The 26,325-nt window shown below is 42.8% G+C and overlaps 2 protein-coding genes across 3 annotated transcripts in view; one reads left to right on the top strand and one right to left on the bottom strand.

Annotated features, from left to right (window-relative positions):
- Window positions 1-4,925: 4,925 nt before the first annotated feature.
- LOC134297676 (uncharacterized) lies at window positions 4,926-10,565 on the bottom strand. The gene is made up of 2 exons (XM_062975863.1): window positions 10,330-10,565; window positions 4,926-10,088 (listed from the first exon to the last, which is right to left on the bottom strand). Exon 2 carries the CDS (start codon window positions 9,639-9,641, stop codon window positions 8,721-8,723), a length of 921 nt encoding a protein of 306 aa, XP_062831933.1. The 5' UTR covers window positions 9,642-10,088; window positions 10,330-10,565; the 3' UTR covers window positions 4,926-8,720.
- Window positions 10,566-10,606: 41 nt separating this feature from the next.
- Window positions 10,607-26,325, top strand: part of anxa11 (annexin A11) — a 66,947-nt gene continuing 51,228 nt past the window's right edge. Inside the window, exon 1 of one of the 2 annotated variants that reach the window (XM_062975859.1) lies at window positions 10,607-10,743. The gene's annotated coding sequence lies outside the window, so the exon portion shown is untranslated. The remainder of the gene's footprint in view (window positions 10,744-26,325) is intronic. The other variant, XM_062975858.1, reaches the window with a different exon arrangement.

Genomic DNA, 26,325 nt, shown 5'->3' with positions numbered 1-26,325 from the left:
GGAGTCAATTCGTCAGCTTCAGGAGTGAGATCGTGTGTAGACTATGCTACTCCAGTTCCTTGTTCCCAGGACCTTGTTCTCGTTCCAGCCCTGCCTTGTTCCCCGGACCTCGCCACGGATTTCGCCACGGACCCTGTTCTTGTTCCTTGCTTTTTGTTGCCTTGAATCAAGCCTTGTTTGCCAAGAAGCTAGTTTGCTCTCCAGCCTTGTCATCAAGCTCCATTGGACTAAAGGACCCTGTCATTTCCCCACACTTTGCTCGGCAAAGTGTGTGTTTCGGTTATTGGATTATAACTTTGGACTCTAATATCTCATATTGGACATTGATTTCCTGGACTATATTTGCCCTTTCCTGAAAGGTCTACTTCTGAACTATATTCTTCACTTGTTTTTATTGACTTTATATATTCCTTTAATAAAGATATTAGATAGATTCTGGTCTCTGTGCATGGTTATTGGTGCTCTGCAGCCTGGGTCCTGACAGAAAGGGCCACCCAACACCTTTCAGTTTTTGATTTTCTAGCTGCTCCTGCTATCTATAATATCATGGATGTTTCCAGAATATAGGAGATTTGGCTCTTAGAAAGCAGATAACATATGAATGCTTTGATTTTAAATTAGAGAATTGCTGTTTCAGTCCATAGCAATCGATTCTGGATTACAGAGTATTTGTGAGTTTCTGTATTCTGTTATCTTTTTAAAGCACATTGACAAATTTATAACAGTTACTGAATAATATCCCAGTGTAAAATATGCTTTTTTAAAACAAAGAAAATAATTTAAAAGCCTCTGCTTCCTTTTACTATATAAATTAGTTTGCTTTGATGAGGAAGTGGCCCCTTTGAATGGGCATGTGTCATACTAGTTTCTCTGAAAGTAAATTTCCCAATGGCTTTGGAAATATATCACGCCTTCTGAATGACACACAACCTTTAACATAATGCCATTACTCCATGCTAAAATGCAGACGTCACACTTTTGGAAAAAAATAATTGTATGTATAAATAGAAGCAGGGTGTGGTTATATGCATAAATAGAAACAGGAAAGTAGTACAGCCTCAGGGGTCAGACTAACATATTTGTGAATAGAGTCAAATAGCAAAACATTATCCTTCGCCATCCAGTTATCAAAGCTGGATGGACAACAGATTCTTATTTCAACATTGGTGACTGAATAGCACCCTCCAGCTCCACAACATTTGAGCCCCTAGCATAGAGAGGCAGTTTGATCCACACAGTGTTTGTTTTCCAAATAAGGAGCTGGAAAATGAGCCATCACAGTTCTTTTCATCCCTCATGGCAAAACAAGAGTATTGTGCTTTCTGTTTCCACTAAATAATGTGTTAGGCTTATTTTCCTTATTTGTTTATTTGCTATTGTTTTCCGAAGCTAATCAAAGCCCCTTTAAAAATATAATCAGCATTCCATATTTGCAGGTTTGATTTTTGTGCATCTAGGAGCCCGGTGACTCAGCGGATTAAACTGCTGAGCTGCTGAACTTGTTGACCGAAAGGTTGGTGATTCAGATCCAGAGAGCAGGAGGAGTTCCCACTGTTAGCCCCAGCTTCTGCCAACCTAGCAGTTCGAAAACATGCAAATATGAGTAGATCAATAGGTACCACTCCAGCGGGAATGTAAGGGCACACCATGCAGTCATGCTGGCCACAGGACAACGCTGGCTCTTCAGCTTAGAAATGGAGATAACCACCAACCCCCACAGTCTGGCACGACTAGACTTAATGTCAGGGGAAAACCTCTAGGTTATCCAGTGCAACTCTGTGTTCAACATTTGCTATTGTGGGAAGATCTTGTAATGTTTGTTTGGCTGTCTCTCTCCCTATTCTGAAGATTTCCCCTCAATTTCTGTCCTTGTGATAATTGGATTTTTTAAAAAAGTTGTTTTTTTGTAGAAATTGGTGATAAAGCTTCAGTTAAGACACCTTTTCCCCATGATAACTCTTCCAAGAGTGAATTTCCCTTCCGAGGGGTAGATTTTTCTCACCTACTGTTGTCTTACCCCCATTCTTAATTATGTGTTGTTTATAAGTCAGATGTTTGTAACCCGGGATTGCCTGTATAAGGAAGAAAAGAGATGTTCCAAAAACATCTCTTCTGTTTCACCAAAGCATTAGAAAGATTTAATGAAAATTTCACAGTCAAATAACTTGTATCAGAGGTGGTGGGTTTTTGAACGAGGATTATGAACAAGGGTTGAGTGGTCACCCTTTCGGTGTGATTACCTATGTACATGGCCCTGGTGGTCCCTTCCAATTCTGGAGATTTCTCATTCTTTTCTTTTCTTTTCTTTTCTTTTCTGGAGACTCTCGACTTGCACTTCTTCATGTTCAAGTTAGTCCAAGAATAAAAACCAAAAACAAAGCCGAGGCAAGCAAGTATCTAGAATGTAAGGGGAGAATGAGAGTACAGTGGAGCCTTGACTTAAGAGTGTACCAATGTAAGAGCATTTTGAGTTAAGAGATGTTACTCAGTTTGGTTTTGCTTTGACATAAGAGCTAGAGCCAGAGGGAGTGCTAGTAAAGAGTTCAGGCCTTTAGGGGCTTCAAGGGAGCAGCCTCCATTTCTTGTGCCTCCATGCCTCATGCTCTTGTCTGCTTTGGGAGATTGCTATCCGCTTTGCTCTTTTTCGCTTTGAGGAACTTTGGTTTAGTTGATTTTGTGTGGTTTTATTCCGGGTATGTTTGACTTCATGAAAGAAGACCAAGAGGAAGAGATAACAAGGGAGGAAGGGAGGCTGGAATGAGTACAGAATGAAGAAAATGATGCTTCTGCCTTTTTACTTTGTGCTTCCTTGCCACAACTTTATGCTTCTACCATTTTAAAGTTGATATTTCTTTTTTATTGTTCCATGTGAATGTGCATTTACATGATTTGTTATTTTCTTATTTAAAAACAGGTAACAAAAAGGGGGTGGAGTTCAGGGGGTGGGCCAGATCGAATTAATAGCCTTTCGATAGGAAATTTTGCTTTGAGATAAGAGCATTTTGAGTGAAGAGCTTGGTCACAGAACAAATTGAACTCTTTATAATGAATGATGCCTCAACTCTTCTGCCTCTTTCCCCCCTCTCTGGTTTGAATCCCTGCTCAGCCATTGAAACCCATGGAGTGACCCTGGGCAAATCACATTCTCTCAGGTTGGATCAACACTGCCATATAATCCATTTTGAACTGGATTGTAGGGTCACTGCAGACCCATATAATGCAGTTCGAACTGCATATTCTGGATAACATGGCAATATAGCCTCAGAAAAAGGCCTACTACCGTCTGGAAAAGTCTGGCCAAGAAAACCCCCACGACAGGGTTGCCATAAGTGAGACAAAATCTATCTATACACACAATAAAAGTGAAAATATATATGTGTGTGTGTGTGTGGCTGGGGTGTCCCCTTACACAGGCAAGCTCCCACTTCCACAAATAGCTATAGTTCCCACTACTCAGGAGACACCAACGGCCCTCCCTCCAATGACATTGCAGGTTATAGTGAACACCATGAACATGTCCAAGAGCCCTGCCAACACCATACTGCCCACCACCCAAGTGAAGGCTTTCATACGGGGACAAATTCATCCTAGATTTTATGTGTTTCCTCCACCACAGACATCCTAGTGTTTCTTACTCTCTCCATTGGTGTGGAATTTGCATGATCCCTCCCACTGCCTCTCCCTCAACCCCCTCATATTCTTTTCTATGGCACACAACAAACAGAGGAATTGATCTGCAACTGAACATACTAGAGAGGTTTGGGGAGAATTCACCATGATTTATAGGATGTATAGTTCATCTGCAAACAAAGAGCACTTTGAACTCCACCAACGAATTTTACTTGGCTTCTAACTATGCAAGGGCTCATTTCTGTTGTGTTTTTAATACTGCATTCTTTGGCATTTTATAATTGAGTACGTACTTCCTTGTTTGTTCTGTATGAGAAAGACCCATAGTTGAATCATTAAATATAATTGAATATTGAGATACAGTCATTAAAAGTGAATAAAAGAGACATAAGTGGGGGAAGAAACCCGACTGTAGGACACACAGCAACATCACAGTTTTGCTATGTCCTTGTATGGCTGAGAAAACAAAGAAGAGAAATAAAGAGAGGGGGCATTGGGTTGCTGTGAGTTTTCTGGGTTGTATGGGCGTGTCTCAGAAACATTTTTTCCTGATGTTTCGCCACATCTATGGCAGGCATCCTCAGAGATAATGAGGTATGTTGGAAAATAGTCAAGTGGGATTTATATATTTGTGGAATGTTCAGGGTGAGAAAAAGAACTCTAGTCTGTTTGAGGCAGGTGTGAATGTTGCAATTGGCCACATTATTAGCATTGAATAGCCTTTCAGCTTCAAGGTCTGGCTGCTTACTGCCTGGGGGAATCCTTTGTTGGGAGATGTTATCTGGCCCTGATAGTTTCATGTTTGGAATTCCCCTGTTCTCAGAGTGTTGTTCTTTATTTACTGTCCTGATTTTAGGTTTTTTTTAAAAAAAAAAATACTGGTAGCCAGATTTTGTTCATTTTCATGGTTTCCTCCTTTCTGTTGTAATTGTCCATATACCTGTGGATTTCAGTGGCTTATCTATGTAGTCTGACCTGGTGGTTGTGAGAGTAGCCCAGCATTTCTGTGTTCTTAAATAATATGCTGTGCCCAGGTTGGTTCATCACGTGCTCTGCTGTGGCTGACTTCTCTGGTTGAGTCAGCCTTTCACATTTCAGGCATGAATCAATCAGGGTCAGCTAACACCTCCCAACAAAAGATTCCCCCAGGCAGTAAGCAGCCAGACCTTGAAGTTGTAAGGCTATTCAATACTAATACATGCACAAGAAGTGGAAAAGGGGAGAAATCACCAAAGAAGAATTCAAACGTATAGCCAACACCTGTAGGGAAAAAGTTCGCAAAGCTAAAGCGCAAAATGAGCTCAGGCTTGCCAGGGACATAAAAAACAACAAAAAAGGCTTTTTTGCTTACATTGGTAGAAAAAGGAAGAAAAAGGAGGCAATAGGGCCATTGCAAGGAGAAGATGGGGTGATGGCGACAGGGGACAGGGAAAAGGCAGAACTGCTCAATGCCTTCTTTGCCTCGGTCTTCTCAGAAAAAGAAAGCCATCTTCAACCTCAGCAACACGGAATGGACGAAGGATTGGGGGAAATCCAACCCCAAATAGGGAAACAAGTTGTCCAGGAACACTTGGCCTCTCTAAACGAATTCAAGTCCCCAGGGCCAGATCAGCTACACCCAAGAGTACTGAAGGAACTAGCGGAAGTTATTTCAGAACCACTGGCAATTATCTTCGAGAGTTCTTGGAGAACGGGAGAAGTCCCAGCAGATTGGAGGAGGGCGAATGTGGTCCCTATCTTCAAGAAGGGAAAAAAGAACGACCCAAACAATTACCGTCCGGTCAGCCTCACATCAATACCAGGCAAAATTCTGGAAAAGATCATTAAGGAAGTGGTCTGCAAACACTTAGAAACAAATGCGGTCATTGCTAATAGTCAACACGGATTTACCAAAAACAAGTCATGCCAGACTAATCTGATCTCTTTTTTCGATAGAGTTACGAGTTGGGTCGATACAGGGAATGTAGCGTACCTGGATTTCAGTAAGGCCTTCGACAAAGTCCCCCACGACCTTCTGGCAAACAAACTAGTAAAATGTGGGCTAGACAAAACTACGGTTAGGTGGATCTGTAATTGGCTAAGCGAACGAACCCAAAGGGTGCTCACCAATGCGTCGTCTTCATCATGGAAAGAAGTGACAAGTGGAGTGCCGCAGGGCTCCGTCCTGGGCCCGGTTCTGTTCAACATCTTTATTAACGACTTAGACGAAGGGTTAGAAGGCACGATCATCAAGTTTGCAGACGACACAAAACTGGGAGGGATAGCTAACACTCCAGAAGACAGGAGCAGAATTCAAAACCATCTTGACAGACTAGAGAGATGGGCCAAAACTAACAAAATGAAGTTCAACAGGGACAAATGCAAGATACTTCACTTCGGCAGAAAAAATGGAAATCAAAGATACAGAATGGGGGACGCCTGGCTTGACAGCAGTGTGTGCGAAAAAGACCTTGGAGTCCTCGTGGACAACAAGTTAAACATGAGCCAACAATGTGATGCGGCTGCTAAAAAAGCCAATGGGATTCTGGCCTGCATCAATAGGGGAATAGCGTCTAGATCCAGGGAAGTTATGCTCCCCCTCTATTCTGCCTTGGTCAGACCACACCTCGAATACTGTGTCCAATTTTGGGCACCACAGTTGAAGGGAGATGTTGACAAGCTGGAAAGCGTCCAGAGGAGGGCGACTAAAATGATTAAGGGTCTGGAGAACAAGCCCTATGAGGAGCGGCTTAAAGAGCTGGGCATGTTTAGCCTGCAGAAGAGAAGGCTGAGAGGAGACATGATAGCCATGTACAAATACGTGAAGGGAAGTCATAGGGAAGAGGGAGCAAGCTTGTTTTCTGCTGCCCTGCAGACTAGGACACGGAACAATGGCTTCAAACTACAGGAAAGGAGATTCCACTTGAACATCAGGAAGAACTTCCTCACTGTGAGAGCTGTTCGACAGTGGAACTCTCTCCCCGGGGCCGTGGTGGACGCTCCTTCCTTGGAGGCTTTTAAGCAGAGGCTGGATGGCCATCTGTCGGGGGTGCTTTGAATGCGATTTCCTGCTTCTTAGCAGGGGGTTGGACTAGATGGCCCATGTGGTCTCTTCCAACTCTACTATTCTATGATTCTATGATTCTATGAATCAAGGTGTCCAAATGCAACATTCACACTTGCCTCCAACAAAGAGTTCTTTCTCACATCCTGGACATTCCACAGGTTTATTTATTTATTTATTAGACTTGTATACCGCTACTCCCAGTTTGGCTCAGAGGGGTTTACAGAAATAGATTAAAACAATACAATTAACTTTAAAATAACAATAAAAACAATAAAAACAACAATAAAAACAGACATATCCCCAAGTTTTTCACCCATTGAAAGCTTGTCGGAAGAACAAGGTTTTGCAGGCTTTCCGAAAGACAAGTAGGTCTCGGATAGTTCGAGTTTCCACTGGCAAGGCATTCCATAATTGAGGGGCTACAATCGAGAAGGCTCTCTGCCTAGTAGAAGACAAATGATAAGTCCGTATGTTAGGGACTTCAAGCAAATTTTGGTCTTCGGATTGAAGTAATCTCTGGGGTTGGTAGGGGGATAAGCGGGCCCTCAGGTACACTGGCCCCAGACCATGTAAGGCCTTGAAAGTTAGTACCAGTATCTTGAAAGTAATCCGGTACTCAATCGGTAGCCAGTGCAGCTGTTGTAGAATTGGGGTGATACACCACCTCGCCGGCACCTCAGCGAGAAGACGAGCTGCCGCGTTTTGCACCAGCTTCAGTTTCCAGATCACTGACAGAGGAAGGCCAATGTAGAGGGCATTACAGTAGTCGAGCCTCGAGATGACCGTCGCCTGGATCAGTGTAGCCAGGTCGTTCCTAGATAGGTAGGCTACGTCGCCTAGCCTGACGTAGATGGAAAAACGCAGATCTGCTCATAGCAGAGACCTGGGCCTCCATTGTGAGCAGAGGGTCCAATAAGACACCAAAACTTTTTACAGAAGATGATAGATGTAGTGTCTCGCCATCCAGGGTAGGCAGCTGGATCTCCCTCTCACCCGGACGGCCCAGCCAAAGGATCTCCGTCTTCGCTGGATTCACCCTCAACCTGCTGGCATGCAACCATCCAGTAACGGCCTCAAGGCACTGATGGAAACTATCGGGTACGGAGTCCGGCCAGCCCTCCATCCTCAGAATGAGCTGTGTGTCATCAGCGTACTGGTGGCACTTGAGCCCAAAGCTCCGCACCAGTCGGGCAAGCGGTCGCATGTAGATGTTAAATAATAGAGGAGAGAGAATAGCTTCCTGCAGGACCCCACAAGTTAGCGGAGACCACTCGGAAACCATCCCTCCCCTCATCACCCGCTGTCCCCGATTCCGGAGGAAGGAGGACACCCATTTAAAGGGTATCCCCCTAACCCCCGTCATGGCTAGGCGGTGGGTCAATAGATTGTGATCGACCGTATCAAATGCTGCTGTGAGATCCAATAACACGAGCAGCGCTGATCCGCCTTGATCCCTTTGGCAGCGAAGCTGATCTGTGATGGCAACTAGCACAGTCTCCGTCCCATGCCCCCTACGGAAGCCGGACTGGAAGGGATCAAGTCCGGCTGTGCTGCAACTGTTCCGCTGCTGCCCTCTCAACCACCTTGCCCAGAAATGGAAGATTCGAGACTGGGCGGTAGCTAGAGGGAACCGAACGATCTAAGTCTGGTTTCTTCAGCAGTGGAGATACCATCGCCTCTTTTAAACCCTCTGGAAAAACTCCTTGCTCAAGGGAGCTATTTATTATATTCAACAGAGGTTCACATAATCCCTCCAGGCAAGATTTTACTAGCCAGGAGAGACACGGATTGAGGGGGCAGGTGGTCGGCCTAGTTGCAGTCATGATCCTATCGACAGCCTCCGCATCCAGCGGGGTAAACTGGTCAAGGTTGGGCCCAATGAGTGGCCACGGGGTTCAATTACTGTATCAATCGTGGCAGGGAGTTCCCGGCGGAGCAGCGAGATGTTGTCTGCGAAATAGCTCTGAAAAACCTCAGCAGAAGGGGCCAGCTCATTATTGTTTGGGACAGAAGGAATTGTCAGCGATCTAATAATCTTGAATAATTATGCTGGGTGTGAGCTCGCAGACGCTATCAAGGAAGCATAATAAGAATTTTTTGCCTTGGTGATAGCCTGCTCATAAGACTCTCTGAAAATCTTATAAGCTGATTTCGATTCCTCATCACGGCGTTCCCGCCACACGACCTCTGGCCATCTCTTCTCCCGTTTCATTGCACGGAGCTCCTCAGTAAACCAAGGAGACCGATTCTTACGGGGTCGGAGAGGGCGTCTGGGGGCGATCTCATCGAGTGCATTGGATAAATTGGTGTTCCAAGTATCCACTTGCACCTCTAGTGAGTCGCTGACAGGTTTCATGGCCTTCAGAGCATTCAGGAACCTGACCGGTTCCATCAGTCTCTTTGGGCGAACCCAGATAGGTTCGGCGCCCAGACTGGGTGGGGTGGTATGCTCTATACGGATTCCTAGGGTGCAGTGGTCTGACCATGGAATCTCCAGAACGGAGGTTAGTGTCACTTGGATTCCAACTCCGAAGAGCAAATCTAGTGTGTGATCAGCCTTATGTGTAGGCCCCGTATTATAAAGTGAGAGTCCTAGTGTCGCCATGGTCGATACCAGGTCTTCAGCTGCTGAGGAAAAGGAGCCGGCATCAGCGTGGACATTGAAATCCCCCAAAACGATAAGCCTGGGGAACCTCAAGGCCCACTCCGACACAACCTCTAGCAGCTGTGATAGGATGTCTACTGGTGCATTAGGCGCACGGTACACCAGTAGAAAGGCTATACTCGCCTGTGAATCCCACACAAGGCCGACACTTTCAATACCAGAAATGTTCGGAGTGGGAGCCGTCCTCAGAGATAAATTATCCCATGCGAGCATTGCCACTCCACACACACACAGTCCCGGTCCGCATCTGGTGGGTGATAACAAAGTCTGGAGATGATAATTCCTGAAGGAGGACCTCATCGCCCTCCTGCATCCAGGTTTCCGTAATACATGCTAAGTCGGCTTCACTTTCAGTAATGAAGTCCCTGATGGTGTTGATATAAACCCAAATTGCCTAGTTTCCAACAGAGGAAGGTGTGAATGTTGCAATTGGCCACCTTGATTAGCACTGAATGGCCTTTCACCTTCAAGGTCTGGCTGCTTAGGGCCTGGGGGAATCCTTTGCTGTGAGGTGTTAGCTGGCCCTGATTGAGTCATGTCTGGAATTCCTCTGTTTTCTGGTGTTCTTTACTGTCCTGATTTTGGAATTTTTTTTAAATACTGGTAGCCAGATTGTGTTCATATTCATGGTTTCCTCCTTTCTGTTGAAATTGTCCATATGCTTGTGTTTTTCAGTGGCTTCTCTGTGTAGTCTGATACAGTAGATGTTAAAAGTGGTCCAGCATGCTGTGTCCAGGGTGGTTGAAGCTGAAAACAGAGGAATTCCAGACATGAATCAATCAGGGCTAGCTAAAACCTCCCAACAAAGGATTCCCCAGGCAGTAAGCAGCCAGACCTTGAAGCTGAAAGGCTATTCAATGCTAATCAAGCTGACTAATTGCAACATTCACACTTGCCTCTAACAGACAAAAGTTCTTTCTCCCACCCTGGTCGTTCCACAGATATATATATAAACTCCACTTGACTAGTTTCCAACAGACCTCATTACCTCTGAGGATGCCTGTCATAGATGCAGGCGAAACATCAGGAAAGAATGCTTCTGGAACATATAGCCCGGAAAACTCATAGCAACGCAGTGATTCCGGCCATGAAAGCTTTCGACAACGCAGAGAGAGAGGCATGTCTATGGGGAAATCCTTTCCGAGGCAGTGGAGCCATCCCCCAATGGACGCCTGTCATTTTTTCCGAAGCCTTTTGGTGTAACCTGAGCTCCTCTCCGCCTCCCAGCCCTCGGGGAGGGAGGGCGCACCCGACTCGGAGAAAGAGGGAGGAGGAAGGCCAAGGAGCTCCTCCTCCCCCTTCCCTCTTGGCTGGGCTGTTATTTCCTCCTTCTTGGACCCGTAAAGGACGCCGCGCCAGAGAAGATCAGGAGGAAAGACCTTCCTGGACCCTTCTCCGCCAGGTAAGGAGCCGCTTCTTGGCTTCCCGTCCTTTTACATCTGGGTGGGCTTCCTTCCTAATCGCGCAGGGACCCTGTTCCCGGACTGGATGGGAAGAGCTTGAGCGAGAAGTAAGAAGCAAGAAGCCAACTGCCTGCTCCAGCGCCGACAGGGCTTGCGGTCTTGGGCGCTGTCCGCCCAGGGCGTCGTTCCTCCGCCAGGCTGGAAGGAGGGAGAGGCCCCCAAGGCCCGGGCTTCTTGGCAGACCCGGCCCTGGCCCCGCGGGTCTTGCCACTTTCCTGAAATACTCCTTTAAGTGCCGATTGCCCAGCAAGTCTTTCACTTCCTCGAGTCATCAGCAACCCATGCCCTGTTATGTGACTTGCTTTTCCTTCCTGTCAACACCTCGATGGGCTCTACAGCTCTTGTTGTGTGCCTTCTCCTTCTTTCTGACTCATAGTGAGCTCAGGGCAAATCTATCGCATTGCTTTCTCTTTTTAAAATACAGTAGAGCAGGGGTCCCCAAACTAAGGCCCGGGGGCCGGATGCGGCCCATCGAAGCTATCTATCCGGCCCCCACGGTACAAGGGCAGAAGGGGGTTAGGCTAAATGACCCAAGGGGTCTCTTCTTCTCTTACAACCCTCCCTCCTCCTCCTCCTCCTCCTCCTCCTCCTCTTCTTCTTCTTCTTCTTCCTCCTCCTCCTCCTCCTCCTCCTCCTCCCCTTCCTCCTCCTCCTCCTCCTCCTCCTCCTCCTCTTCTTCACATTGTGGCTGGGTGGCCATCTGTCAGGGGTGCTTTGCTTGTGCTTTTGGTGCACAAAGGCAGAAGGGGGTTGGACTCAATGGCCCAAGGGGTCTCTTCAAACCCTCTTTATTATTATTATTATTATTATTATTATTATTATTATTATTATTAACATTGAGGCTGGGTGGCCATCTGTCAGGAGTGCTTTGCTTGTGCTTTTGGTGCACAAAGGCAGAAGGGGGTTGGACTCAATGGCCCAAGGGGTCTCTTCAAACCCTCTTTATTATTATTATTATTATTATTATTAACATTGAGGCTGGGTGGCCATCTGTCAGGGGTGCTTTGCTTGTGCTTTTGGTGCACAAAGGCAGAAGGGGGTTGGACTCAATGGCCCAAGGGGTCTCTTCAAACCCTCTTTATTATTATTATTATTATTATTATTATCATTAACATTGAGGCTGGGTGGCCATCTGTCAGGAGTGCTTTGCTTGTGCTTTTGGTGCACAAAGGCAGAAGGGGGTTGGACTCAATGGCCCAAGGGGTCTCTTCAAACCCTCTTTATTATTATTATTATTATTATTATTATTAACATTGAGGCTGGGTGGCCATCTGTCAGGAGTGCTTTGCTTGTGCTTTTGGTGCACAAAGGCAGAAGGGGGTTGGACTCAATGACCCAAGGGCTCTCTTTTTTATTATTGTTGTTGTTGCTATTATTATTATTATTGCTCGGTGGCCAACTGTAGTCCAGCCCTCCAACGGTCTGAAAAATTGTGAACTGGCCCCCTGTTTAAAAAGTTTGGGGACCCCTGCAGTAGAGTCTCGCTTATCCAAGCTTCTGGATAATCCAAGCCATTTTTGTAGTCAATGTTTTCAATATATCATGGTATTTTGGTGCTAAATTCGTAAATACAGTAATTACAACATAACATTACTGCGTATTGAACTACTTTTTCTGTCAAATTTGTTGTATAACATGATGTTTTGGTGCTTCATTTGTAAAATCATAACCTAATTTGATGTTGAATAGGCTTTTCCTTAAGCCCTCCTTATTATCCAAAATATTCGCTTATCCATATCCAAGCTTCTGCTGGCCCGTTTAGCTTGGATAAGTGAGACTCTACTGTATACAGAGGAACCTTGACTTAGAGCACCCTGAGTTAAGAGCATTTTTTAGTTAAGAGCCATCACTCAGCCAGGGTTTATTTGACATACGAGCATAGTTTTGAGTTAAGATCTAGTGCCAGGGGGAGTGTTAGCTGCTAATAATAATAATAATAATAATAATACCCTGCTTTACCTCTTCCAAAGGATATTCAAAGCAGCTTAACATAAAGGTATCAGCATACAATTGAAAATATACAAAAATGCAAACATTAAAACTGGTTTAAATATAAACAATATTGAGTTGCTGTGAGTTTTCTGGGCTGTATGGCCCTGTTCCAGAAGCATTCTCTCCTGATTTTTTGCCTGCATCTATGGGCAGGCATCCTTAGAGGTTGTGATGTCTGCTGGAGACTAGGCAAGTGGGGTTTATTTAACTGTGAAATAATGTTCTGGGTGAGAAAAAGAACTTTTGTCTGTTTGAGGCGAGTGTGAATGTTGCACTGGCCACCTCAATTAGCACCGAAAAGCCTGGCAGCTTCAAATCCTGGCTGCTTCCTGCTTGGGGGAATCCTTTGTTGGGAGGTGTTAACTGGCCCTGATTGTTTCATGCCTGGAATTCCTCCGCTTACTGAGTGTTGCTCTTTATTTACTGTCCTGATTTTAGAGTTTTTAAAACACTGGTAGCCAGATTTTGTTCATTTTCATGATTCTCATCTTTCTGTTGTGATTGTTCACATGCTTGTGGATTTCAGTGGCTTCCCTGTATAGTCTGGCATGGTGGTTGTTAGAGTGGTCCAGCATTTCTGGGTTCTCAAATAACATGCATAAGAAAGGAAATTTGGTGCTAATCAACATGCCCAATTGCCACATTCACACTTGCCTCAAGCAGTGTAGATGGGACCTTAGGATATTTATTTTAACTCTTTTATCAATTTTTATTATGTCTAAATAAAAAAAATCACTATCATTCTTTTTGAGGTTGAGAGATTGTGACTCCCTCATAGTCACATCCCATAGTAGAGATTCTTCAGAGTTTCAGGCCAATGCTCCACTACGATGCCCCTCTGGATCTCGCTTACAACTTAGGGCATTTTTAAATGGGTGTTTCGAAATAATGTGATGCTGCTAGGAGAGCCAGCACGGTGGAGTAGTTGTGAACATTGCACCACGTGCCTGGAGACCAGGATTCATATCTACACTCAGTCATGGAAACCCACTGGGTGACCTTGGGCAAGTCACACACCCTCAGCCTCAGAGGAAGGCAAAGGCACACCCACTCTGAACAAATATTGCCAAAAAAACCCCGCTGCAGTTGGCTCGCCTCTGGGTCTCCATAAACCGGACATTACCTGAAGGCACACAATAACCACACATGTTCAAAGTACGATGCTTCAGATACTAACTCAGTAATTTTATGAGTCTTGTGTAAATGAATGCAAGCACAATGACCCTTTTAGAAGGGATTTTGGGTTAAACTACTTGAAAGATTTATACAATGCTGCCCTGTTGGAGAGATATTCCTTTGATTGTGGCTGAGTAATGACAGACTGAACCAGAAATGTTCACCTTATATTCCTAACCATTCCCTGCAGTATCCATATTCATTAGAAATATGTTTCTGGCTTGTTATTCTGCTGAGGCTTTTCACCATTTCCTGTTGAAAAATTAGCTGAAAAGGGTGGTCTTTTAGGGCAGGAACGTAGAGGTGTTTTATTTTCCCTTGTATTGCATTTACAAGCTTAGTTGCCCAAGTTATTTGAAAAAAACCCAACATTTTTTTAATTGTCCGAAATGCATAAATTTGTGGGTGAACTACAACTCACATCATGCCAGGTTAACTCCCTAAAACTCCATTAGTGGTTTGTTGTGTTGGACAAGTTTGCTCTCTAGATTCATTGGTGGGGTTCAGTGTGCTCTCTGGTTGCAGGGTAAACTACAGCTCCCACCTCCCTCCAGTAGGTTCAGTTCGTCATAGGGGTTCTGTGTACCAAGTTTGGTCCCGATCTATTGTCAGTGGGGATCACGGTGTCTCTGAGAGCCACGGTGGCACAATGGGTTAAACACTTGTGCTGGTTTACTGCTGACGTGAAGATCAGCGATTCAGATCCTCAAGATGGGGTGAGCTCCCATCTGTCAGCCCCAGCTTCCCATGCAAGCACATGAGAGAAGCCTTCCACAGGATGGGAACACATCCAAGCATCCCCTGGGCAACGTCTCTGTAGACAGCCCGTTCGCTCACACCAGAAGCGACTTGCAGTGTATTCTCAATTCGTTTCTGACTTTAAAAAAAAAACAACAACAGTGTCTGCGGATGTAGGTGAACGACAACTCCCAGAAATGAAGGTCAGTTCCCTTGAAGCCCCTCTATAGTTGGTTATAGGGGTTCTGTGTGCCAAGTTTGGTCCTGGTCTGTTGTTGGTGGTGATCACGGTGTCTCTGGATCTAGGTGAACCACAACTCCCAGAAATGAGGGTCAGTTCTCTCAAACCCCTCCAGTATGCTCAGTTTGTTATAGGTATTCTGTGTGTCAAGTTAGGTCGAGATGGGGGTCAGAGTGCTGTTTGATTGCAGGTGAACTATAAGTACCTACAACACCGAAATGTGAAGGCCAATTCCCCCCAAATGTTCTTTTGGTCATGCGGGTTCTGTGTACCACATGTGATTTAGGTCCATTGTCGGTGGTGGGGGGGGGTCACAGTGCTGTGTCTTGATGCAGGGTGAGCTACAACTTCTGTCACGTTGTGTCAGCCCCTCAAACTCCTTCAGTATGTTTAGTTATTCAGTTGCTGATCAATTCCGCTATGTTCGTTGTGTGCCATAAGAAGGAGTAGGAAAGGGCTAAGGGAGAGGCAGTGGGCAGGGTCATGCAAATTCCACACCAATGGAGAGAAAAATGAACACGGGGAAGTGCCTTTGGTGGAGGAAAAACAGAAAATCTAGGACGAAATTGTCCCTGTATGAAAGCCTTCACTTGGGTGGTGGGCAGTATGGTGTTTGTGGAGAACATTGGTAGGGCTGGACATGCATAGTGCCCGATATAACCTGCAATGTTCTATGGAAGGAGGGCCATTGGTGGCTCCTCAGCACTGGGAGTTGTAGCTGTTTGTGGAGTTAGGTTAGGTTAGGCTTAAAGACAGTGACATAATTCAGATGTCACAATGACAGTGACATAGTTCAGATGTCACAGTGAATAACTAAGGTTCATGAGAACCTTTGTTATTCACTAGAAATTTCTTGACAAAGTAGGAAGATGCTAAAGAAACCCACTGATCTTTCACCTGTGATTTCCTTATTGTGACATCCAAATCTGGCATGACCTGGCACTCAACTCTGAAAAGCCAGAGAAATAAACCCAAAATAGAATGTGAGTTATTTCCCTGACTTTTAAGGTTAGAATACTAAGTCCTATAGTCTTATTATCACAAACCAGGAAGGAAGGACTGGTAGTTCATTTAGCCATGGCTGCTCACAGCATGAGCAGATAGTATGCGTTATTACGAATTCTTTCTTTCTTTCTTTTTTGTATGTCATCTGAATAAGAATCAGACAGGTGGCTGTCTAGACTAGTAGTTCAATACTCTCAGTGATTTAGCCACATTGATTCTCACTCGAGTTGCAATTTTTTGTTTAGACCCAGGGTCTAACTATGGCACAAATGTGGCCACTGTTGGAGATAGTGTAGACCAGGGATCCCCAAACTAAGGCCTGGGGGCCGGATGCGGCCCTCCAAGGTCATTTACCTGGTCCTCGCCCTCAGTTTTATAATATAATATTTTATATCAGTTTTAATAATATAATATATTGTATATACATATAATATTGATAAAAATATTATAATGTTATACAATATAATACTAATAATAATACCATATAATAATGTTAATTATATGTTATATATTACATATAATATTACAGTATAGTGGTACAGTATAATGCAGACCAAAAAGTCCCAGGTTCAAATCCCGGGAGCAGAGTGAGCGCCCGCTGTTAGCCCCAGCTCCTGCCAACCTAGCAGTTCGAAAACATGCAAATGTGAGTAGATCAATAGGTACTGCTCTGGCGGGAAGGTAACGGTGCTCCATGCAGTCATCTCCAAGGCCACATGACCTTGGAGATATCTATGGACAACGCCGGCTCTTTGGCTTAGAAATGGAGATGAGCACCAACCCCCAGAGTCAGTCACAACTGGACTTAACGTCAGGGGAAACCTTTACCTTTACCTTTACCTTATAGTGGTATAGTTCAATATAGTAATATATAATGCTAATATTGTGCTATGCTAATAATATAATATATTGTTTGTACATACAGCTGCTCTGAGTCCCCTTCAGGCTGAGAAGGGTGGGATATAAATGTAGTAAATAAAGGTAGTAAATAAATAAATAATTAATTTTAGACTTAGGCTCGCCCAAAGTCTGAAATGACTTGAAGGCACACAACAACAACAATCATAATTAACTTGACTATCTCATTGGCCAGCAGGAGGTCCACACTTTCCATTGAAATCCTGATAGGTTTATGTTGGTTAAAATTGTTTTCATTTTTAAATATTGTATTGTTCTTTAATTGTTATTGTTGTATTGCACAACAAATAAGACATATGCAGTGTGCATAGGAATTTGTTCGTATTTTTTTTCAAATGATAATTCGGGCCCTCAACAGTCTGAAGGATTGTGGACCGACCCTCTGCTTTAAAAGTTTGAGGACCCCTGGTGTAGACTGATTTGGGTTAGCTTATGATCAGACAAATAGCCAAAAGAGGAAAGTTTGAGTCCCTCTGTGTTTCCTCCATGTGGAGCCCCTACTTGCCATTAAAATAAAATTAAAGAAAACTTACCAAGCATCTCTTTCATCATATTGAATTTAGTCTCTAGTTCTGTGACTTCAGAATATTTGGGAAATGTTATGTTAGTATGAGACTACCTTCTCTCTGTGTAAATTACACGAGGTGGGAAACCAAGTTTTTAGACCTTCATAGTAGAATATAAACCTGCAGGCAGTGCTTGGCCCCTCCCAGATGTGGGATGGAAAAGAGTCAGAAACGAAATGAAAATGCTTTGCATGGCGTCTTGCCACTCCTATGAGTAGCAGTAGCAGAGGCAGAGTTAGTAAAGTTAATTAAATAGCATTCTGGGTGACAAAGTTAAAATGCTATGCTATAATATCGTTATAGCATGGATTAAATACTATAGTCTTATAAAAATGTATAAAGTACATTAGATACTGTTCAATAATATTTTTCTAGAAATATGCAGGATCTGTATGTATACGCAATCTAGTCTACTTCTGCATAGCTGTATAAAATCCACATTGAACTGGATTATATGGCAGTGTGGACTCAGATAATCAAGTTCAAAGCAGAATATCTGCCTTGATATTCTGAGTTATATGGCTGTGTGGAAAGGCCCTCAGTTGTTTCCTAAATTATGGGCTTTTTCTTCCCATTTTCTCTTTCTTTCTGTGTCTGAACCCACAACAACGAAGGTCTCCTGACTGTTATCTCTTCAGGTTGTTCATAATAACATTATTAGTTCTGTTAATCCTGTTTCTGGTTGCTCTTTGGCAGATCTGTCTGGTTTAGGTACAGCTGTAACCCGCTAACTCTGCTTCCTGCACATCTAAAGGCAGCTGCTGCACCAAGGGTTATTTTGGGATCCAGCCTTGTGGCAGAATGAGCTTAAAGAGAGCTAGTATATAGCACTTAAAAGGCAGGACTAGGTGTTGTAATGGAAACAGAAAGTTCCCAGTAATGAGGATTGGAAGATGGCAAAAAGAGTCATATTCTGTTTTTCTTACACACTATTTTTCTTTTGTTTATTTAATTTTTTCCCCTGATTGAATTTTCAACTAGAAGTAAGACCTGCTAGGTGGAAAATATCTTGGAGAAATGATTTGCAGAGGAACATAGAAATAATATGGGAAATAATTATCTTTTTCCACATGCTGCTCCTCCCTACCAAGACTTCCCTCTTTAATTTGGCAAGTATGGCTTTAGGAATATTCCTATGCTAAGATAGCCTATCCTAAGAGTTGGAAACTGGGAATTCCCTGGTTCAGATTTCACCTTGACCATGAAGTCATTGGGTGACTACTAGCCACGGTCTTTAAATCTAATTTTGCCCCCCATTTGCAACATAAGGGTCTGTTTGGTAGGTCTTTGCAACTTATATTCCACTTATCTGACACTCAATAACTTGGTTAACCTCTTCAGTCACAAAATGAGCGGAATATATTATTCTGTAGTTTGTTTGGAACAGCAATTATTGGGGCGGTGGTGGTAGAGGCAAGGGTGTGAATGAATGTTTTTTTCTTCTATGAGGCATGTTTATATTTCATTTCAATTGGCCCAAGAACAAAAGGATTAACAGATGTGTATTTGTTTGGTTGTTTTACTATCTATATGTAATGTGAATTTACCTGATTGGAAAAAAAACCAGGAAGAAAAGTGCATTGAGTCAGTGCAATTTGGTTTCATTGACCCTTTCTTCCCCATTAACTCATGTACAGGTTTGCTTGTGTGGTAAACCTTTAACCAAAAAAGGGCCATTTCTTCTTTGCTTCCCACAATCTCATTTCTGGCTGTCATAGAAACCATACTAGTCCAGCTCTACAACTACCTTAGAGTCAAGAGTGGTGTCTTGAAACAAGGCAAATGCTGCAGGCATACCTTAGGAAATTCCTTCTTCTGATCAGAGTCAAGAACTGGTGGGACCGCTTGACAGGAATTATGCTTAGTACAGTACAATCCCCCATATCTGTGGGACCCATGGTTTCATTTCCCTGGTTTGACAAAAAAAGTTATCTCCAGTCATTTCCTAGCTCCTCCAATGTGACTCTGTGGTATGATTCTGTTAGAAATTCATGATATAGATTGGCGATTCTCACACTTTTTCAACCGCTGATTCCTTTTTGAAGCAAAAGTTTCTCGTGGAGCACCAAGGACTCTGTGGAGCAGACTTTGAAAACTGCTGATATAGATGAAGTGGAGAACTAGTGATGTCTAGTGATGCATCCTCTCTAGACATTTCTTAGGTCCTTTAGTGTGAGACTGTGGTATGATTCTGCCAGAAGACATTTGTTCAGCCACAGTTAGTCTGGGAATTGTATTTTTTTCCATGTCAGGAGCGACTTGAGAAACTGCAAGTTGCTTCTTGTGTGGGAGCATTGGCCGTCTGCAAGGACATTGCCCAGAGGATGCCCAGATGTTTTACCATTCTGTGGGAAGCTTCTCTCATGTCCCCCACATGAGCTGGAGCTGACCTACAGGAGCTCACCTGATCTCTGGATTTGAACCGCTGGCCTGTCAGTCAGCAGTCCTGCCCTCACAAGGGTTTTAACCCACTGCACAATTGGGTACTCCGGGAACTGCTACTGTACTATTACTCAAGTCACAATGTACAATTAATTCAGAAAGATGCAGCCAAAGGTGAGAAATAACATCCTAGAAAAAGACTTGCCCAAAAACTATTTCATAACTTACAAAAGATCATTCCACCACAATTTATGTTTCCTTTCATTATAAAACTTAATTACAGAAGCTGTTGCACTTCTGTGTCAAAAAGACATTCCTGTCTCGTAGACTATTGTCTAGATGATACATGAGAATCCAGAAGAAGGCCGTCCTCAGGTTATAATTTAAATATGTGCTATTCAAACTTCTTACCTTCAGGGAATCGTTGTCGCATCAATTCACCTGTGAAGGAATGCTTCTTGAAAGTTTTCAAGAACACAGTTGGCTTTGGTTCATAAATAATTATGAAACCATGGATTTGGACACCGGGGCTCATAAATTGTCTATTTCAACATCATAGCAAACCATGGTGCTCTCTGAACAGAATCTGAAAGCCCTTCCAGACAGGCCCTATATCCCAGAATCTGATCCCAGGTTTTCTGTTTATCCCAGCTTATCTGGCAGTGCAGACTCATATAATCCAGCTTAAAGCAGAAAATCTGGGATCAGATCCTGGAATATAGGGTATGTGTGGAAGGGCCCTAAGTGGGAATTGAAGAGATGGGGTCTGGGAGCGCGATGCATAGAATGCTTTGAAATTCAGAATTTTTAACCCATGATGAGAGAGAGCTGTTATTCTACAGATAGCAGTTAAGAGAGCAAAAGGAGGCTTAAAATATGAACTTGTTTGCTTTGCCTGTTTTTTTCTTTCTTTCTGTAGAATTTGATAAAAAAACCCTGAAAAATTAGTAATATTAGTACCAGGTTTAAGAAGAGCCCGGTTGGTTAAGATAGAAGTCCTGTTGGACTAGATGGCCTATGTGATCTCTTCCAGCTCTATAGTTCTAGGTTACTAGCCTCTTTCTTGCTGTAGGATTTAGCTAAGATAAGAAGTCCTGTCTAGATCATTATGCTGAACTAGATAGGCAGAAGCCCATTCTAGATCAGAATTGCTTAATCAGGGGTCGGGCTTAGCACAGCAGGCTAAACCATTGTGCTGCAGAAAAATCCTTCTGATCAAAAGGTTGGCAGTTCGAGCCGGGGTCGGGGTGAACACCGGCCACAGACCCCCCAGGTCAAAAGCAGAAATGTGAGTAGATAAATAGGTACTGCTTTTAATGGGGAAGTAATAAAAGCACCCTTAAGGACATTGATTGGAGGAAAGCTCCTCAGCATGGAAGACGGAGCGACGGCACCTTTTCTTCCCGGTGGCCGGAGTCGAGCACGGCTTCTAAGATGCCAGACATAAGATGGGAAAAACTGCCATTACCTCTGTTTTGTTGTCTGTCCTTGTAAATTGTATAATTGGCATTGAATATTTGCTGTATGAGTGTTCTGTAAGCCGCTCTGGAATGAGAAGGGCGTGGTATAAATACTGTAAATAATAAATAAATAATAACTGCCTGTTATTGCTGTGGGAACCAGAAAGATAGACAGAGGATCTGGACCTTAAACTTTTTCCACTTGCAACCCCTTTCCGCCTGATGCATTTTTATGTGACTCTGGGTATTTAGGTATATAAAAGCAGTACAAAAATCAAACATTTTGCAAGACTTGCTAAACAGACTGATTTCCCTTTTTGTGGATGACAGCTGAAGCATTTTCTGCAGAGTCCACTTTGAACACTGACCAATGTTGCTATCAGATTTGTGAAAATGGGTCATGTTCCAAATTTTTCATGACCCCAACATTGAGCTAAGGGTTTATTTGGGATCGGGATCCGGGATTTAAGAAGCAGTGGTCCAAATTACCATTTTTTCTTTCTTTGAGAACCAAATAAAGCCCTGTCTAAATTAGCATCTTCTTTCTTGTTGTGGGAATTAGGTAAAACTGAAAACTGTTCTAAATCAGCATTCCCTTTCTTCCTGTGGAAGCTCATAATTAGAAAACAGGGGTAGTACCCCTTTTCTGGCAACTAATACATAGAGACAGGTTGCCTTCACATAGGAAATAGTCATCTTAACATCATGGTGGCTGTACCTTCTATAAATTTGTGATTGAACCTTTTTAAAATGTAGGACACAAACTTCTTATGTCTAAATATTGTTCTTATCTAACAAAGGATCTGATGGCCATCAAATGTTGTTTTTTTATCATGTAAGAAGCAAATTGAGAACATACTGCAAACCGCTTCTGGTATGAGAGAATTGTCCGTCTGCAAAGATGTTCCCCAGGGGATGCCCGGATGTGTTATACTGAAACATTTAAGTTTAGATAATAATGTAGACAGTTTTTAGGGAACATGTAAATTAAATGCATAATTGTTTAGGATGGTGTTAGTATGCATACCACACTATCTATGTACTGTTTTATTCCAAGAATTTGTATCTTTCCCGTTCATATCTAAGTTGATGATCATCACTACCTTTAGTGTTTAAGAACAAGTGTACAGATACAAGAGAGTTGTGTGCTATGTCTGATCCTGTCCCTGAGCCAGAGGCATGGGTATGAAAGCTTATAATTATGTAGTTGAAAACTGTACTGTACAAGGAAACTATTTCAGGCATTAAACAGTGGTTTTATTAATGCTACTTTGCCAAAAATAAGCCAATCTTATAGAAACTGCAACAGTTACAAGGACTGTTACCTTGAGGAAGAAAGTCTATTTATTATTTAAAGGAAGAATTCTCAAATATGATTTTTTTAAAAATACTCAATTTCTATTACTGTTTCATAAACTAATATATAAGGAATTCAATCTAGCCCAGGCATGGGCAAACTTTTTAACTTGGGGTCACATGGCAAGCCAGAGCGAGGTAGGCGAGCCGGACTGGGGGTGGGTGGGCTGAGAGGGGGGATTCTGCTCAAGTCCCCTCCCCGCTCTTTCCTCCCTCTTCTTTTTCAGAGGCAGAAAGTGAAGGAAAGACAGGAAACATTTGGATCCATTTGTCAGGATGAGATGGTGGACGGGAGAGAAAAAGTGTATCCATTAGACCTTGTATTGCCTACTCCTGATATATAATCCTAGAATCCTAGAGCTGGAAGAGACCCCTAAGGGCCATCCAGTCTAACCCCTTGTCATGCAGGAAGGCACAATCAAAGCACTCCCAGTAGACAGCTTCTGCTGAAAAGTCTCCAGAGAAGGAGATGCCACCACACTCCCAAGCAGCCTATGACACTCCCCAACAGCTCTTACTCTCAGGAAGTTCTTCCTAATCTTTTCAGTCAAATCTCTTTCCCTGCTATTTGAACCCATCTGCCGTTTGCTCCCTTGTACCCTGATCTCTAGATCAGCAGAAAGTCAGTCTTCCTCTTCCCTCCTCCTCAATGGGACACCCTTTATAATCTTGAAACATGGTTCTCATGCTTCCTCTCTACCCTCTCTTCTCCCAGCTAAATATCCCCCAGAAGGAAAGGAGGAAGGAAAAAGAGAAGGAAAGTCTTATTTTGTGTTACTTCCTACAGAACATTAGATACCTTGAACTTAAGTTTAAAGAGGTTGGCTTTCAGATGAATGGCAGAAGAACCTTTATGGCATAGAGGTTGGATTAGATCAAGAAGACTTTTCTAGCATTATGATTACAATGCATAATGTTATTGTTTTTTAAACTATTTTCAGGTGGTCTAATGGCCTGTTAGGCTCTTTAAATTAATTAGCCTCTGATATGCGAGTCAGCAATACTGTAGTTGAGATGAATAAGAAAACATGTTTTTATTTTTTAAAACTCCAATCTTCATTAAAATTGTTATTTTCAGTGGATTCTTAATATAGCATCCTTTTCTAAAAATATGTTTCCAAAAAAATCTGAATTTAATATAACAAATAAAGTAGAGTCTCGCTTATCCAACACTCGCTTATCCAACGTTCTGGATTATCCAACGCATTTATATAGTCAACATTTTCAATACATCGTGATATTTTAGTTCTAAATTCGTAAATACAGTAATTACTACATAGCATTACTGCGTATTGAACTACTTTTTCTGTCAAATTTGTTGTATAACATGATGTTTTGGTGCATAATTTGTAAAATCATAACCTAATTTGATGTGTAATAGACTTTTCCTTAATCCCTCCTTATTATCCAACATATTCGCTTATCCAACGTTCTGCCGGCCGGTTTATGTTGGATAAGTGAGACTCTACTGTATGTCCACACTTGTAGTCTCTGTGAACTGAGTCATGGCCATTTTTTAAAAGCTGACTTTCTAAGAGGAAAATAAAGGAGGATATGGAAAAAAATCTCTAACCACATGACTGTCACTTGAGAGTTGCTGGACTACAATCAATCTTTTTAAAGATTGCCAGAATTACTATTTTAATTTTTTTCCAAAGAAAATGGAAAAGGCATTTTTAAACATTCGTGTTCCTCTTGTTTCTTGTTGCTATTGTACGCTTCCAGGTCATTTCTAATTTAAGTTAAAGGTAAAGGTTTCCCCTTGACATTAAGTCTAGTCATGTCCAACTCTGTGGATTGGTGCTAAGCTTCATTTCTAAACTGAAGAGCCACCATTGTCCGTAGACACCTCCAAGGTCATGTGGCCAGCATGACTCCATGGAGAAAGTAGGCAGGGAAAGAGTTTCCTTCCTCTTTGATGATATTAAACAGCATAATCTGTCTCAAGTTTCCCAGCAGCTGATATGCAGAGGTCATCTGCTGAAGTCGGAGAGGTGGGAGTTCTGCTGAGAGATCCAGGAAAGTTGAATGAGATATTTCTTCATGCAGCATGTACTTAAATGGTGGGATTCACAGTCACAAGATGCAGTGATGGATGCCCATTAGGATCGTTTTAATAGAAGATTGTGGCTAGGGAACATGAAGCAGAGGGTGTGGGTGTAGCTGTAGCCACGTGGGCTCTTCCATAGACAGCTGATTAGCCACTATGTGGATGAAAGGTTATATTTGATAGGACTTTGCACTGATCCATCCTAGTGCATCTTATATTCTTGTGATGGGAAATAGGCTTTCACCCAGGTGCTCTATGGCATGAGTTTGCAAAAGGAGATCAAGACATCCCTCACAGGATTTTGCTAAGATGACTTGTTCCCTGTTATGTATTATAGTTATGAAGGCAAATGGAGAGGGTCAATAGAATCTACTATGCTTAGAAATACTAATAGACAATCACCAGCTGCTCCTTGTACTGCAGGGAGATGGAAGATATTTGGGCAACACTCTAAAATAGTTGGAGGCCTCATGTTACCCAGTCTGCATAAGGGGAGCAGAAATAATCCACCAAGACTTTAGGGCAGGTCATGAATTTCACACATGAAACTTTAATAATTTAATGTTTCTTTTAATTGCATTTTTAAGTGAGGGTTGAAATTGTTAAGTCTTTGGTGATCTCAATCTATTTTACTTTAAGATCACCACACCTTAGTTTCAGTAAACATTTTTTCAGTTTGCAGTAATACTCTCAAAGAATTTATTGTAGATACAAGGCCACAAGCAAGAAGCATGCTACAGTGAGTATGACTAGATTCTTAATGTTTCTTTCCCCATCTTTCAGCTCAGAGAAAATGAATGAATAAACTCTTTGAATTTTATGGGATATTTTAAGTTAAAGGTTTTCTCCTGACATTAAACCTAGTCGAGTCTGACTCTGGGTTGGTTCTCTTTCTAAACCGAAGAGCCGGTGTTGTCCTTAGACACCTCCAAGGTCATGTGGCTGGCATGACTGCATGGAGTGCCTTTACTTTCTCGCTGGAGTGGTACCTATTGAACTATTTACATTTGCATGTTTTTTGAACTGCTAGCTTGGCAGAAACTGGGGCTAATAGCGGGAGCTCACCCCGCTTCCCGGATTCAAGCCATTTACCTTTTGGTAAGTTTCAGCAGCTCAGCGGTTTAATCCGCTGCGCCACCAGGGGCTCCAATAGGATATTTTACATCCTGAGAAATGGTTGAATAGATGTTGCATTGTTATCAATTGAACGAATCTCAATGACTTGTGTAATCATTGGTTGTTTTAAATTTCTGTCAAGCTGGCTTCAACTTAAGGCAACCCTGTGAATGGGAGACATCCCAGATACCTCGTTATCAACTGACTTGCACAAGTTTTGCAAATTCAGAGTTATGGCTTCCTGAATTGGCTCAATCCACCTCTTTTCCTGCTCCATATAATTTCCCAAGCATTATCACTCTGTCATCTCATGTTATTTCATAATATGTCCAAAGTACAGTTTAGTCATTTTGGCTTCTAAAGAGAACTTTACTTGCTGTCGGATCCATTTATTTGTCTTTTGGGTAGTCCATGGAACTTTCCTGTAACGACTTAATGTGAATTGATTTTTTTAAAGGTCATAATATACAAATAGTATTTTGTTTTATTTTATTTACAGTCTGCCAAGTCTCAAGTGACAA

This window comes from Anolis carolinensis, chromosome 3, assembly GCF_035594765.1.
Source record: "Anolis carolinensis isolate JA03-04 chromosome 3, rAnoCar3.1.pri, whole genome shotgun sequence".
Taxonomy (NCBI): domain Eukaryota; kingdom Metazoa; phylum Chordata; class Lepidosauria; order Squamata; family Dactyloidae; genus Anolis; species Anolis carolinensis.
This window is presented reverse-complemented; position numbering and strand designations above follow the sequence as displayed.

Excerpts from the sequence above, each read along its gene's own strand:
- LOC134297676 (XM_062975863.1), bottom strand. The coding sequence starts at position 9,641 with ATGAGGTCCTCCTTCAGGAATTATCATCTCCAGACTTTGTTATCACCC.